Source organism: Populus alba, chromosome 1 (assembly GCF_005239225.2).
Source record: "Populus alba chromosome 1, ASM523922v2, whole genome shotgun sequence".
Taxonomy (NCBI): Eukaryota; Viridiplantae; Streptophyta; class Magnoliopsida; order Malpighiales; family Salicaceae; genus Populus; species Populus alba.
The window spans coordinates 24,151,070-24,167,282 of NC_133284.1; the positions used below are offsets into that span (position 1 = coordinate 24,151,070).

The 16,213-nt window shown below is 33.8% G+C and overlaps 1 protein-coding gene across 6 annotated transcripts; it reads right to left on the minus strand.

Annotated features, from left to right (window-relative positions):
- Window positions 1-4,542: 4,542 nt before the first annotated feature.
- LOC118040218 (phosphatidylinositol 4-phosphate 5-kinase 8) lies at window positions 4,543-14,969 on the minus strand. 6 transcript variants are annotated; one of them, XR_012169630.1, is made up of 12 exons: window positions 14,434-14,969; window positions 13,731-13,788; window positions 12,478-13,560; window positions 11,466-11,633; window positions 10,615-10,780; window positions 7,914-8,024; window positions 7,635-7,822; window positions 7,490-7,513; window positions 6,931-7,082; window positions 6,811-6,844; window positions 6,666-6,708; window positions 5,786-5,883 (listed from the first exon to the last, which is right to left on the minus strand). XR_012169630.1 is itself a non-coding variant. In XM_073408526.1 (11 exons), the coding sequence occupies exons 2-11, from the start codon at window positions 13,772-13,774 to the stop codon at window positions 4,622-4,624; spliced, it is 2,385 nt and encodes a 794-aa protein (XP_073264627.1). In that variant the 5' UTR covers window positions 13,775-13,788; window positions 14,434-14,965; the 3' UTR covers window positions 4,543-4,621. The 6 variants fall into 6 exon arrangements, 4 of the variants coding, with proteins under 4 accessions (XP_073264627.1, XP_034902992.1, XP_073264662.1 ...); XR_012169619.1 differs by having other exon boundaries at window positions 6,811-6,847; XM_073408526.1 differs by lacking the exons at window positions 6,666-6,708; window positions 6,811-6,844 and adding an exon at window positions 4,543-4,901 and having other exon boundaries at window positions 5,715-5,883; window positions 14,434-14,965.
- Window positions 14,970-16,213: the final 1,244 nt, after the last annotated feature.

Sequence of the window (16,213 nt, forward strand, 5' to 3'; positions counted from 1 at the left end):
CTGCCCTCACTTTCTTCAGTGCTGTTAGCTTCAGATTCCTCTTCATTGGCACCAATAATTGTGCCCTCTCCTTCATTTTGTTCCCACACAAGATCAGATACAATTTCTTTGTTATAACAAACCTCCCAATCCCAACGTTGATCTTCTTCAAAAACAACATCTCTGCTTACAATTATTTTATGAGAAATAGGATCAAATAATCTATAAGCTTTTGACTCGTCACTTACCCCAAAGAATATACATTTTTGGCTCTTGTTGTCAAGTTTCACTCTTCTGTTATCAGGACATGAATGTGAGATATACATCCAAAGACTCTGAAATGACTTACTGATGGTTTGATGCTGCTCCAAGCCTCTTCTGGGGTCTTACTTCTCACAGCAAACGTGGGACTTCTATTGAGAATATGCACAGTCCAGTTAACTGCTTCAGGCCAAAATGTGTTTGGAACTTGCTTCCCAGAAAGCATGCAACGTACCATATTCATAATTGTCTGATTCTTCCTCTTGGCAACGCCGTTCTGCTGGGGTGTGTATGCAGATGTTAGCTGTCTTCGAATCCCATTCACACCACAAAAATTAGTGAAGTCTTGTGATGTAAATTCTCCTCCACGATCAGTACGTAGTGCTTTGATGCATGCTTCTGTTTCTTTTTCAACCTTAGCTTTATAGTGTTTAAAAACAACAAAGGCTTCACTCTTTTCAACCAAAAAATACACCCAAGTTTTTCGACTGAAATCATCTATGAAAGTGAGAAGATACCTCTTTTTGCTATTTGAAATTGGATTGATTGGCCTGCAGATATCAACATGTACTAGCTGAAGAATACCTGATGCCCTCCATGTGCTGACCTTTGGAAATGGATCTCTTCGTTGTTTGCCCACTAAACAATCTTCACAGACTTTAGAAGAGATGCTAAACTGTTGTGACATGCCCTCTACCATCTTTTTTTGTTGAAGAACCTGGAGACCAGTCCAGCCTAGGTGCCCATATCGACAATGCCAAAGATGAGATTGGTCTATGATAAGGGAGACAAAACACTTTTGTTCCTTGGACTCATATTTAGCAATGAGAATGAACATTCTGTTATGTGACATGGCAGTTTCGATGATTAAGCCCCTATTTGGATGAAAAATCTTACAAGTTCCATGTTGCATGAGAACTGCAAGACCTTTCTCTTGTAGCTGCCCAATGCTCAGTAGATTGTTCTTCAGGTCTGGCACATAAAACACCTTAGTAATCACGTGCATAATTCCATTAATCTCCATTTGAATACTGTTATTTCCTTGTACTTGTAAGCTTGCATCATTTCCTAGTTTAATTGAGTCTTTGAATTCTTCATTAAAAACATCAAACAGCTCTCTTTTTTCCACACATATGGTTGTTGCACCCTGAATCCAAAAACCATATGCATTCACTTCTGACTTGTTTATCATCCACGTACGCCATAAGTAACATTTCTTCACTGGTCTCAGCAAAATGTGTCTGCTTCTCCTTCTTAGTACATTCCCATTGAAAATGGCCAAGTCCATGACAATTGTAACACTCAATCATGGATTTGTCAAAAACAGACCGGCCTCGTCCTCTTCCTCTTCCTCTTCCACGACTCCAAATTTCTTCCTCCTGGTTGAACTGCATTTTAACTTGTAGTGCTTGTTCATCCAACGTATGCCTGCTCATCCATTGTTCATGAACGAGCAAACTGCTTTGAAGCTCGTCAATGGACAAAACATCAATATCATTTGATTCCTCAATTGAGCACACAACATAATCAAATTTTGGAGTCATGGATCTTAAGATCTTCTCAATAACTACCACATCATTCATTTGTTCTCCATGAATTCTCATCTTGTTAATAATGGTGAGAGTTCGTGCAAAATAATCATTCACTGATTCTCCCATTTTCATGTGAAGTACCTCAAACTCTTTGTGAAGAGCTTGCAGCTGGGCACGTTTGACTTTGGTTGTGCCTTGATACGTCTGTTTCAAGGAGTCCCAAATGTCTTTCGACGTGTCTTTCTTCAAAATTGTCTCCAATATCGATCGATCAATGGCTTGAAATAGGTAGTTCTTCACCTTCAGATCCTTTAGCCTATGATCTTCAATTGTCTTTCTTTGTTCTTCTGTAGGATCCATCCCTTCTGCTTGTGCAGGGATCCCAGTCGCTACCAAACTCCAATATTCCTTGGATCGCAGGAAGTTCTCCATGAGCATACTCCAATGATCATAATGCCCATCAAACTTAGGAATGGCTGGCTGCACAAAACTACTTTCACTCGCCATGAACTTCACTCACTGGACTTATGTTTCTTAAAAATTTTGATCAAAAAACCCCGTGTGGAGGCTCTGATACCAAATGTTAAAAACAGAAAAGACTACAATGAAAAACAGAGTATAAGAGAGTTTGGTTCACACTAGTTTTTACAGTAAATGCTCTGATATTGAAAGAACACGATGGTCTTTTTAAAGGCTTTATAAGATAAATGAAATGAAATAAATAACCACGATTTTACAGCACCTGCAATCGTGGGAGTCAATTATTTTGAACGTGCAATGTTACTTCCCTCATAACAGGAACCGTTATGCAAGTGAAGCAATAAACAAGAAAAAAATTGAAATCATAAGAAAATCCTAACAACTTAAAGAAAACATCAACTTTAACAAATCTTAGTGTCAATAAGTTTGTTTTTTCTATAAAATTTTGGTAAAGATGATATTTTCCTTCAATTATGTATATATCATAATCATTAAATATTTATTTAATTTTTATTTTTTAAAGAAATTAGAAGATATTTGGAGTTGAAAATGAATTTGTAAAAAACACTAAAGTGGACAATGCATCATCCGCTTTGTAAAAGAAAAAAATAATCCAGACATGTAGACATTATATTTTTTATTCATGGCCAGCACACGGACATGGGGCATTTTTTTATATATTTTCTATTTTAAAAAAAATAATTAATAACTTATCTCTCTTTTTCTTTACTTTGCATTGATTTTTTCATTTTAACTTTAATGAATAACCTCTCCCTTCTTTTTTAAATTGTTTGGTTATTAAAAAAAAAAATAAGATAGTAATTAAGCTTTTAATTGTTTTTTTTTTCTAATTTCATAATGCTTCAAAGAAATTATTATATTTTTTTTCATTTTTATGTTTTATATAAATAAATTTTATTTTCATGGTATATTTGTAAAACAAAAGAATGTCTTGTTCTTAGATACTAAAATTAACCTCTAAGATTAAAAAAATATACATAAAATAAAGAAGACAATCAAAGTTAAATATTAACATGTGCGTTTATCTTTTTGTTTTTACTAGAAAATTAGCTTTATAATTCAGCAACTCTTTTTTAATTTACCAGTTCATATATTTATTTTATTTTATTAAATATAATTATATTTTTATTTTTCAATTTAAAAAAAAATCATAAATTCGTAATACTCAAATATACATTCATAACACTAATTGTATTGGTGGTTGTCTCCCTCCTTATTTTTTAAAACTTAAATTTTAAATCTTTTTTATTTTTTTAAACTTAAGTTTTAAATTTTTTAAATTGAAGTCTTTAAATCTTTTTTATTTTTCATTTAAACTTTAAATAATTTTTATTTTTTAAACTTAAATTTTAAATCTTTTTTATTTTTTTAAACTTAAGTTTTAATTTTTTTTTTTAAATTGAAGTCTTTAAATCTTTTTTATTTTTCATTTAAAATTTAAATAATTTTTATTTTTTAAACTTAAATTTTAAATCCTTTTGATTTAAAAAAAAAAAAAAAACAACTCTCTAAATCTTTTTTATTTTTTGTAATTTTGAAAAGAGGTCAAAACTTTACTTCGGTCTATCTTTCCTCTTTTAGTTATCATTCCACTCCCCAATCTTTCTTCTCCTTCTTCTTTTTTAAGTTTTGCCTTTTTTCTTTTTGGATTTTTGAAAAAACATTTTAGAAATTAAAATAAAAAATCAGGTGACAACAAACTTTGAATCTTCAAACATTATCTATTATGTGAAAGCCAAGATCCAAGACAAGGAAGGCACCCCACCAGACCAACAATGTCGTCTCATTTTCACGGGAAAACAACTTGAAGATGTTCGTACACTTGCCGACCATAACACTACCAAGCCCATGAAAAGATTCTTTCTAAATGTCCCGTCTCTCTCTCTCTCTTGTGGCTAGTAGTGGAGGAATACGACAGAGGCAACAAGGAGGTGATGGCGATGCAGAGACAATGGCGATGAGGAAGGCGATGAGGGGTGATGTTGATGCCAGGACAAGGACGATGAGAAACAATTATCTGAATTTAAACAATGATGATGAGAAGATTTTCTTGACACACTAGTTGAGGCAGTGGTTAATCTGGGTTGATAATTATGATAATCATGTGAGAGATGGTTTGTGGGTTGTTTGAATTAGGTTTTAGTTGTTGAATCAACAAGAAATTCTAGCTTAATTTTATTTGATGGCTACATGACTTCACAAATAAAATTAATGATTGCACAGAAGAATTCTGTAATTAAGGAAGCAGCAAAATAAGTACATGAACATGAAAAGAACAGAAGAACAAGAAAGGGAAACCTTTGCCAAAGGATCTATGGTAGTTAATAAACAGGAGCAGCTCTTTAATTTCATGGCTGCTCTGGGAAAACTTTGTGCAAGAAATTGAGGAAACGTTTTGCATACAATTTGGGCTCAACTGCAGAAATCGACAGAGGGTCAAATTTTAAGGATTTGCAAGCATGCTCAACTTTCTTTTTCACATTGTATTCCTGTAATATATCTATAACGCCCATGTACAGAACAACATCGTAAACCTCGAAAAGTTCAATCTCTGCTGAATCAACCTCGTCCCTCGTCAGCTTGTGGCTAGCCTGAGCTGGCATGTTCACTCCTAGCTGCACCCGCAACCTAATCACACAGCAATCAATCAACAGTTTACCTATCTACTGCTTGATATATAAGTGAACCTATCGACTGACAACATCTCGAAATGTAGCACAGCTGAAATTATCGTGTTTAGATTGAAAGAATATAAAACGATGAGTTTAAATTCATCCATGAAAGTTTGCTTGGTGTCATTGCTAGCCGGTTAGGGACCATATCAAAGAAAGTTGAAACCAATGATTTAGAAGACGGCCAAAATGGTCACAGTTCAAATCAAAAATCAATCTTCAGAAGGAAGAATATGGTGAAATCAGATATCAGCAGACGAACATCATAGTAGTTCAAGAACTGTTTGGATGAGCTGATAGAATTAACAGGAAGGAATGCTCATAACTAGGTCCAACAAAAACTGTTTTGTGAGCTTAGATCAAAGAAACTGCCACGGCTTCAAATTTCAACTGAATTATTATATGGTGTGATAAAATCTAAAATTGAAATATCTCAGCTAAATATGTTTGGTAAATTATTAGCAGATTTGCTTATCATTTCCATAAATGTAAACGTTTTCACATGAAGGCATGGCAAAGACTAAAAAGATAGTCAAACATATACTGTTCATGGTAGTTGTATAAAATTCTATATGCATAATAACTTATGAGACCCAGGAGGGGCAGAGCAACATTTATACTGAGGGTGCTAAAGATAAACATAACTCTAAATGTTTAAATAGGTTAAAAGGCTAACTCAAATCCTTCATAATACCTGGTACGATTGGCCAGCTTAGCATCGGAAAATCTTATTCTATTGGCATTAAAAGGTTGTAACTAGAAAGGGTACCTTCCAGTGCCTGGCAGCAAGAGATCAACCTCCCTCTCACCAAGAGAGTATGCTTTCAATGTATTTCCTCTGATGTGAGGTCCTGGTGCAGTGCTCACAAAGCCGGGTTCATGGGTCACTAGGAGAAGGCCTTTTGGAGGAATCGAGAGATGCCCTTGCGAGTTTATACCTGGTGGATGCAAAAATGAGGTGCCATGTACTGAATAAACATGGCTACATACATAGACACTATAAGAAAGAAAGGTGATGTTCCTCCAAAGTCTGCATATTTTTTGTTGCCACGGCAATGATGATATGAAAAAAATGTTGTTAATGGATTCCAAATCTTGAAACTACCTGGTAAACTCCTAATCTAATTTAAAATGATGTAAGGAATACACACCAAAACCACGAGTTATTTAACTGCAAGTAACAAATAATCTAATATAGCATTTTTTAAAGGCATACCCAAATTCACCATCCACAAAGGCATCATAAATCTACACTTTCCACTCCACTTGCATAAGTCAGCTAGAGGATGGAGGTCAGGTTAGGAAGGGTACCCAAACCACAACATACTGTAGTCCACAGATGAAATTTCTCACTTACCTATTATCAGAGTCTGACCACTCTTGGTTTGCTTTTCCAAACTAGCTGCCACTAGGCTTGGTTTATTGGGAACCATTTTCACCACAAGTCAAAGCATCTTACCACCCATGTTAACCCTCAATGGCATAAACTTAATTTTAGTAAATATTTGCTCCTCTCTGAATAATTCATCAATCCAAGTTCCAGTGTAAGAGCCAAACCACAGACTTAAGAATTCACGTCAAGATAATGTTTCTCATCTTCACTTTGTAGACAATTCTGGAATTCTATACAGTCACATAAACATTTCCCAACTGGCTTAATGCAACAATGATTGCCCAGAAAACTATTTTCTGGTAGATTCAACTCTTATCTGTAACTTACCTTGAAGCAAAATCTCGATCATTTAGTCATCCTTCAACATTTCCTGCAGATGACTCCATTTTTTTACTTTATTATGGTGAAACTGTAGTGGTTAGAATTATCCTAAATTCATAAATACATATAACAAGAGAGATATGATACTCACTGCACAATTTAACACTTCAATGGACCATTAGAAACTACTGAAAAATCAAGAGGCAATTAGAACTTAAATTCAGTTAGGTATGTGATTTAAAAAAGGTGTTTGCATTGGAGGAACACCTACCATCTGCAGGCAAACCAGCATCATTCAGCATTGTAGCTGGAGGTTCTAAGATGGATCTCAACTGTTCAGGTGCTCTAAAATGTAATCCCAAGAGAAGGCTATAATCAATTATCTGTTGAGATTCTAAAAAACTGCAGTCCAAAGAGAGTTGCCTGCACAGGAGGAAAAATATTTATACTAACAATTAGAAGGTAGAAGGCTTGGTCAGAAAATCAATTGCTACTAAAGAATGATATTCTTATGGATTCATTTTGAATGATATTCAACCTGTAGTATGAACAACAATCATTGGAAGAGAACTAATGTTCACATGAAAATCACATAACTTCACAATGAGAATACCATATGAAGAAGCATACTTCTTCCATTTCTACATGTCTCGGGACTTCGCATAATAATTGTGAGTGGCATTAGATGCATTATCCTATCTACATGTTTTCTAATCTTATCTGAACACCTATGCATAGATGAAATGAATTGCAAAGTTTGAGGTTACTTCCCACTTGAGATCAACATGGCAAAAGTGATTTATACAGGGAAAGATTATGTTGGGGAATACCTAGGTTGCTGTATTGAACAATCACTGAGAAAAGGATGCAGATTTAACAACAAAGTTCAAATTATTGCAACATCATAATCCAAAGTTAGAGATAAGAAAACAAATGATGTCAACACATGGATGATAGAAAATCAAAAGAACTTACTTGAAAAGCGATTTTCGTAATAATTTGTCCATAAGAAACTCGTATTCTAGATCAAGATCTTTTAACGTGGTATTTTCTCCAACCTTATCTTCATCTGTGTATCTCCCTTGAGTTGACCCCTTCAGGTCAAAGCGACGATGAATTCTTAATTCTGTGCAAAACATATTTCCCATGACTACAAAACGTACCTATAAAGAATAAGAAACACAAAACCCTCACTAAACATAAGTGACAGGAATGGCAGAAAGTAATATAGAGGCATATGAAAGCTGCAGATACCTTTCTCCCACCTCTCAATGTAATTCTGTGAACCCCAAAAAATTTCGTGATGAGTGTATTTTCATACTTCCCTACATGAATGTAATAGTTTGGAAGCATCTGCAGAAGGGTCTGTATAGACAAAGAAGACCATACATGCATTTATAATACTATTTTGATTAAGAAAACAAAATTAAGTTAAAATTACAATTTTCCATTTCACAAAAACACCTAGAGAGTGCATTAGAATATTTTACAGTTTAGGGCTCAGAGATTCATTAGAATCAAACCTGAATATGTAAGCATAACTTTCAACATGATAAAATTACCTAGTGAAGTACTTTGGATCAAATGGTTAAAGTGCAATTCTACTATGTTGATTAAGCCCTTTTTTTCCTCGAGATTTTTACATTGCAACTTTTGGTTAGTGGACCTTTTTTTTTTTTTGAGAATAGAACCATACTCCTATGTGTGCCTTTATTTTTGTTGAGATACATCTGCTAAATGTATCCCATTTTTATATGCAATGTTTTCTCACTAATCAAGTTTTATTAACCAAGTCTTGATTTATACACAGATTAGTTTAAGAAATATACACAACTGACCTCTTCAAGCTTGATATTGAGGCAAATAAACAAGCCATTTATCAAGAAGATAAAAGTTTTGATTAACATTGTCCACCGTCAAGAAGTTCCTTATGGAACTAAAATAATACTTTAAGGTGCACACTAGATGGTTTTTGGAATAGAGGTCCTATGAAGGAGAAATTGTTAGGCAGTCTATGAACTCACCCATAAAGTAAGCCTATAGTGAAATGAACATGTATAAAAAGTGAATTGACCTTACATGATGATGTATGAATCCATCCATGTCTTGTGCATTTATTTTTCTGGTCTATAGGAGAGTTGGCAAGTCCTAGCAATTTTTTCAAAGATTTAAATATAGACAAAGATTAGTTTCCTCTTATTCGAGTTGGAGGAAATTCCCTCCTGCTCATAGTTGTAATGATTTTAGGATTTCATTTGTTGGCAACATTAATTGTTCTTTGAAAAGATTTTTTTATTATTTATCTTCTGTTATCAAATCTTAATTTCCTTTTCTGCAACTCTTTTTTAGAAGAACATGGATTTGCAAGAATTTTTCAGGGCAAAATCAATATTGCTAACACATCAAAACCTAGTATCATGACACCTATGGGCAACACCTGGATAGGAGGAAATCGGTGTCCAATAGAAACGTGCCTCGAGGCTTCTATTATCCGCAACTTTTTGCCAAAAATAAATATATTTGGAACTTGATAGAAACAAGTCACACTAACCCATAGCATATAAACCAATAAAATATCAAACAACACATAAATAGAACCCAATGATAGATGCATAATATGCATCTTTAGGTATAAAAAAAAAATGCAACACGAGCAATGATCAGCTTGACTAGACAACTCTCCATATTTACACCAATGTATTTATATGCTAGTGAAGTTTTTTTGAACTTGCTACTTATCCAGGGAAAAACTCCCAGCTTCATTGTTAACTGGACTCTAGTCTCCAATAGAATAAAGTAGATGCTGAAAAGCAGCACACACTAATGTTCACCTAATCATGGTATTTAAAAGCTTAACCATCTGAAAAACCTCACATCTACTTGGAAGCCATATGAATTATTCAGTCTCCACGCCTTGAAACTTTTTGATCAAAAAAGCCAATTAACTGGTAGCAAGAAAAGACAAGGTATTCCTAATATGTGCATCAAAATCATGAAACTATCTCTAGAGCCATCATTTATCTTCCTTTCTACTATTATTATGCTGTCATGAAGAGAAGATACACTCTTCAGGCTTGATAGCTTTGAGAAACTCCTTACTTCTCTTTGACAAACTTTAATTAGGATGGTGATCACATTCCCTTCATCATCCACCAAATATCTCTTATTAAGATTTAGTAAAACAATGAAGGGAAAGCCCTTAAGAACTAACCTCCCTTTAGAACTAAGGTTTATTAAACATTATGTATATACTCTTAGAGAATAATATAAATCATAGCTTGGAACCTCACCTAAAAGCTTAAGCTTTTGGGTTGAATTGGTTCTTTGACAAATACTAAATGAATATGTCGATAACCACCCCCCAGATTTCAATTTCTAACCCTGAGAAAGAGAGAAAAAAACTAAAGTTTACAGAATCATGCAGAAATGAGCGGCATCCTTCACAAGAATCTTTAAGCATGATTGTGAATAAAATCTCAACATGTAAATGCATTTTTCATGCTTTATTCTGTATTTTAAACCCTATTGAAAGCATGCTTATGATGTCTATCTAGCAGGAGGATTTACTTTAAAAGCAAGGCAAATATCAGTAACAATTGCTAGAAAGTCCGTGCAGAATCAAATAGGATTTGTTTGGCATCTCCATTTCCTAGGTGGGTTTTAATGTGAACAATCAATTCAAACCTCAACTATAAAGAATCTACAGATCCTTATATGGAAAATTATTTAAAGAAAACCAAAAAGAATATGGAAACAGAAGCATACAGATACTCAATCCTACTAAAATATTAGCAAATAAGGCACCCAAGGCCACATCATGAAATGACATATTTTCATGGATGTTAGACAACTGTAAACTTCATTCAAAAAGGCAAGTTGCCATAGAAACACAGGGAATTTGAGCAAAATAAGAGATCAGATTATATTCAGAATGAAAGTTTCTCTGAATTCAAACCTTTAGTTCAAACTTTTTTAATGTCTTAATCACAAATCTATCATCATGTGAAAGATAGAAGATACTGCCGCTTTTTCCAGGAGAAGAAAGCTCCCTTAGACCATCATCACCGCAAATGGACATCATATAATCAGCTGCATCTAGCTTGAACATCTCCCTTAAATTCCTGAAATGACAATTACACACAAATTGACAACGTCTCACGTGTAAAATTATTGAATATCAAGCTTTCTTCTTCACATTCACTTTCATAAATATCTTGGAGACTTGTGGTAAAAACTTTTATTTTTCTTTCCACAGTATAACCTAAAGGGAGGCATTAACATAACATGTCTACTTGAAAATGTAAATAGAAGACCAAAAGAAAAACAAAATCATGGCATCCACTTCTTTCTAATGATCAGAGGAACAACCTATTGGTGTACCCTGATATACCAGGTACTACATTCTGAACTTTAACATGAAGGTCATAGGAAACAGGAAACTCATATTCATAAATTGTGAGGGAAACTGTAATCATTTCTTTGTTCATTTTGAATTGAGCTTCAGCCATATCCTCTAAATCCTAATATGGTCAAGAGTGTTTTGTCACTGTAATCAAAGGTCCTGGTATAACTTGAACTCAGACATATTGGAAGCTATTCTTGTAGTTCACGACAGTTATATGATTCCTTTTCAGCTGGAAAAAAGAATACACAAGCTCACCAGTTTACAGCTAGAAGTCATTTGGGATAGATTAAAAACCTATGGCACAGTTCTCATGTAGCTGTTTTTTCATATATTTAAGATGGGTGCTGCTTTTATTTTAATGACTCTTTTTGTGAGTTATGCAAACATATGGTGACAAATACCTGAAGACCATAGGGCAGTAGTCTTTCCAATAGAAATCAATAGAATAGTGTGGAGGTGTAAACTGGGAGCCCTTTCTGGGAAAATACATCCTTATTCTAGCTCGATCTCCAAAATCAGAATCTCGAACTTCACGCATAGGCACTGGTGTAATCTTGCCAACAGTGTACCTGTGAACCAAAGATTAAATATTTTGCAAGAATGCTAATGTGCAAGAATATGTTCAAGAAAATTTAAAAGTAGAAAACTTTTATTTAAAAAGTAACATGAACATGCACATGCCTGAAAGAGCTATCAACCATGGCCAAAAACCAAACTATTAAAATACCAATTTAGTCCATTTAAACTAGGATGATCAACTTCCTACGAGTGAAAACTTATAGCATATGATGGAACAAAAAAAAAAAAGATGTCTGATTCCAGCCTGGATGTAATAGCATGCACGCACACACCAAGTAACTTAGATTTTAATAGTTGAAGTAGCTCTCAAAGAGATCATACCAAAAATCTTCACATATGGTCCATGTAAAAAAACAAAAGAAAGAAAATCCACCTGTAGTCAAATGTTTTAAGATATTGACTACTACATTAACACTTTTTACCAGCTAACAAGTATAACATTTTTTTATAAGTTACACGAATTTTATATACTAAAAACCCATAGGTTGTAACGTTGCTTGGATAGTGATATCACTATGGATCAAATGCTTAGATATTCCAATTCCCAATAGCCTGTCATATTTTGCTAGTTTCCAGTAGCACCTGTGAGACTAAAGAGAACGTGCAAATACAATAAGCATTGCCCATGCAGGCTGCAGCAGCACATTTCTGATGAAAATGATACAGTCAATTCTAGTCCAGTGTTACAAAAGGGCTTAAAGAATTGTGTCATAATCAAATAATGAACAGTTTGAAAGCAGAAAACAGATACCAGAAACAAACAAAAATAAGGGTAAAAAACAGATGAAGCAGTATAGAAGCAGGAAAGATGGACTTCAATGTCTATCCATTTACCTTATACCAAGTTGCAAATTAAGCATTAGATAATAGCTTCGTTGTCCTTCAGAAATATCCACACATGACTTCCTTTTTGCTTCTTTCACATGAAATTTTTTTCTCTGTTTAGTTTTTTGGGATAGCTCTGTACCTCTAACTTTCTCGTTTTTCAAAACTCCTTGCAAGTATTCCCTTTCATAAACTACAGTAGAGTTATTCTGCACCCCACTTTGACCTTCTTCAGAGGTTTGGGACAGCATACATGATGGTTCGCGATATATAAATTCTCCGGAAGGATTACAAAGACTCCACTTTTCATCTAGTAAGGCATTTCTTTGTGATAATCGGACAGGATCTTTAAAGATTTTACTGATTGACATTTTCCTAGATAGACTGCCCAAGACATTTGGTTTTGGAACCCTGACTTCCTCTGAATTTATAGAGGAACTATGAGATAACAAATTCCTTCCAATTCCATCACAGCCTATGGAGCTGCCCCACTTCCTTAGAGACGGATGTTTAGTTCCAGCTGGGTGGAATGTTCCTTTTCCATCCTTAAGGCCCATACTCCACATTCCAAAGTAGTATCCCCCATCAGAAAACCTATAAACTCCAGATCCATGTCTAAGACCATTTAGCCAAAAGCCATCAAAAACATCACCATTTTCCCATTTCATAACCCCTCTGCCACACATTTTTCCGCCTTTCCAATTCCCAATATACATATTTCCACTATTCCAAGAGTACCTGCCACAGCCTTCATTCATCCCCTCCTTCCAAGAACCTTCATAAACATCTAAATTAGAATATCGTTTCATTCCAAGCCCATGCTGTATATTCATTCTCCAGGCCCCTCTATATTCAGACCCATCAAGTCCTGTAAAGGTGCCAATTCCATGAAGGAAACCACCAGAGAAATCACCTTCATATGTTGCTCCTGATGACCAAAGTATCTGTCCTTTCCCAGTAATTTTACCTTCTTCCCAGTCACCCTCATACACTGTTCCATCGGACCATATATATTTACCCTTGCCATGGGGAAGTGATCCCTTAAAGCTACCAATATAGACATCCCCATTTGATAGGGGCTTCTCATCGATACTGGAATATGGAAAGTAACAAATCAGGAAATTTTCATTGTTATTGTTGTTATTATCAAGAGCGACAAAAGATGATTTTTTGCAAGTCCAAAAGCTTACCCTCACCTTACAAAAAAAGAAAAATAAGGAGACGGATCGACAGAAAGGAAGATTTGGTAACAAGATGAGTACCTTTCACTGTCTTCAGTGTCTAATAAGCGACGCAAGCGCACCATTTGCTATTTTGGTTCTGAAAATACGATACAGTTTATCATTCTTCAATGATAGATCCACAAGATTCCTCCACATGTAAGCATTTCATATATACCATATAAATGTTAAAAATTAAACATCATATTCTCAATTAATTCCATGATTGTGTCCCAAATGTTTAATGAGCATGCCAGCCATTGAATTAACAAGAATTAGAATCTTCTAACCAAGAAAACAGATTGTAAATATCAAAACTCCCGTATAGCTACAGCTCCCTGATTCCTCATTCTCCACTGGTTAAAAAAACAAAGACAATGGCCATGGGAAAATTCCCTCTTACGAAATCAATAAAACCACGAAACACAGTGGTATTTCTCTCATTTGCACCAAAAAAATCCATCCATTAAGTTTGCCACTGTGAATAGAAACTAAATATGAAATTAATACATAGAAATAAACATATTGTTTGGATCCCTCAAAAGAATAGTAACCCAATTAAACCCCAACATCACCATTAAGCTAAACGAACACAAAAGGACAGGAATAAAAAAAAAAAACCTAAAAGAAAAACCATGATCTTTCAAAACCATTAAGGGAAAAAAAAGAAATGAAAATGAAAATAACCAAACAACACAAACACACACACAGAGGAAACAAGCCCTGAAAGAAGTAATAAACTCACCTGAAACATACTAGAAAACAAATCCATGCATCCTCCAAGCAATTAAGCAGCAACAAGAAGATGAATCCCACGACTTTTTAGCTCAAAAGGAGCAAAACAACAAAATAGAAAAAAGTCTGTATCTTGTCCTGTTGCCCTCCAGATCCTCTCAAATTGACCCTTTACCTCTTTATCTCTCAAAAAACATTAAATTCTGCCTTTCTTTCCTTCCCTGTAAAGAAAAAAAATGTCTTTCGTTTCCTTTTCAAGTGTTGTGCCTTGTTGGGCTGCTGTCTGTTGTCAGTCAATTTGCCCAAACATCAAGTTCCCTTCCCTTCTGCCTACTTTCACTTCCTCTTTTCCTTTCCTAACATTCCGTTTCCTTCGTAAGTATTCTGACTTTCACGTTCACCTCTCCTATCCCCAATCTGAAGAGACAAGAGGAGGAGGAGCAGCATGACGTCAGCATCCCATCCACTCTAAGAATCTTGCCTCGTGTCCGACCATCACTAGTGGGACCTACGCCTGTTTTTTTGCTAGCATGGAATAGTTAGTGTCAGGGACGATGATAATGGTGATTCAGAAAATATTTTTTTATTTAAAAGTATATAAGAATAATTTAAAATTATTAAAAAACATTTTAAAAGACCAAAAAATTTCAAAAGCATAAAAACAAACACGTTACGTATATGTTTGTTTTTTTGAATTTTTTAAAGATTATTTTTTTATATTAATATTAAAAATAATATTTTTTTAAAAAAATAATTTTTCAGTAAAAAACATTTCGGCCATGTGACACCTACTTTCTGATTTGACCGCATTTTCATGGGGCCCAGATGAGATGTGCGTTTGGTGATTTTGACAATGGAGAGCAGAAAGCGGCCGACGTGGGGTAGCTAAGCTTTGGATTTTTTGAAAAAAATAATTTAGATATTTTTTAATAATTTTGATATAATAATATTAAAAATAAAAAAATATATAAGAAATCATTATTTTATGTATTTTTTATTAAAAAAATATTATACTTCACAATACAAAACGACGTGCATCTGAGTTGTACTTGGTTTTCCTTTTTTTTTAAATATTCATGTAATTTATTAATTTAATAATTAGGTGCATTTTATAATTAATATTGTTAAAAGAACTGTTGAAAATAAAAGGGATAAATTCCAAAGCTCAAATCTGCAGGTAAGATTAGATTCTTCTTCTGTCTTTTCTTTGTTTCTTTGCTCGTTAATAATTGCAAAGCATTCGAACTCAATGCTACATGTAATTTAAAATAAAATAATATATATATATATATATATGAAAAAAAGAAAAATTATTAGACTTTCATTTTTCCGGTCACCGCTTCTGGTTAAATCATCATCAAATCAAAGTGTTGTAGCTAAAATTTATCAATCAAAAATCACCGATTTAAATCCTGTGAATCTTAAAATCATTAAAAAAATTTATAATTATTTGTTAAGTTATCAATTATTTTCTAAGTTGTCAGTTATTTCTAATTAATATTTTTTATTAAATCCCTATTGATTAGGAAGTGTATGTTATGTTGATCTATTTATTAGCATGTAACTACATTCATAAAGTTTACTTTAATGTGAGTTGTTTTATTTCAGTTCTATGTTACTTGTAAGGCTATATATAGCCAACTCTTGGTTTTTGATTTAATAAAATTACTTCTCCTAAAATTTATTTACTCTTTATAAAGGTTACTTTGTTTTAATATCATTAACTTTAAAATATGTGAAATTAATTGAAATACTATAAGTTGATTCAGAAATTTATGTTAATAATAATA

Bases quoted from the DNA above. Each gene is read 5' to 3' on its own strand.
- LOC118040218 (XM_073408526.1), bottom strand. From the start codon at position 13,774: ATGGTGCGCTTGCGTCGCTTATTAGACACTGAAGACAGTGAAAG. The intron at 7,514-7,634 runs GTAAGTTCTTTT...TCCTTTTCTCAG, and splicing joins TTACGAAAATCGCTTTTCAA to TGATTGTTCAATACAGCAAC. The intron at 4,902-5,714 runs GTACCCTTTCTA...CTGTGTGATTAG, and splicing joins TTGCTGCCAGGCACTGGAAG to GTTGCGGGTGCAGCTAGGAG.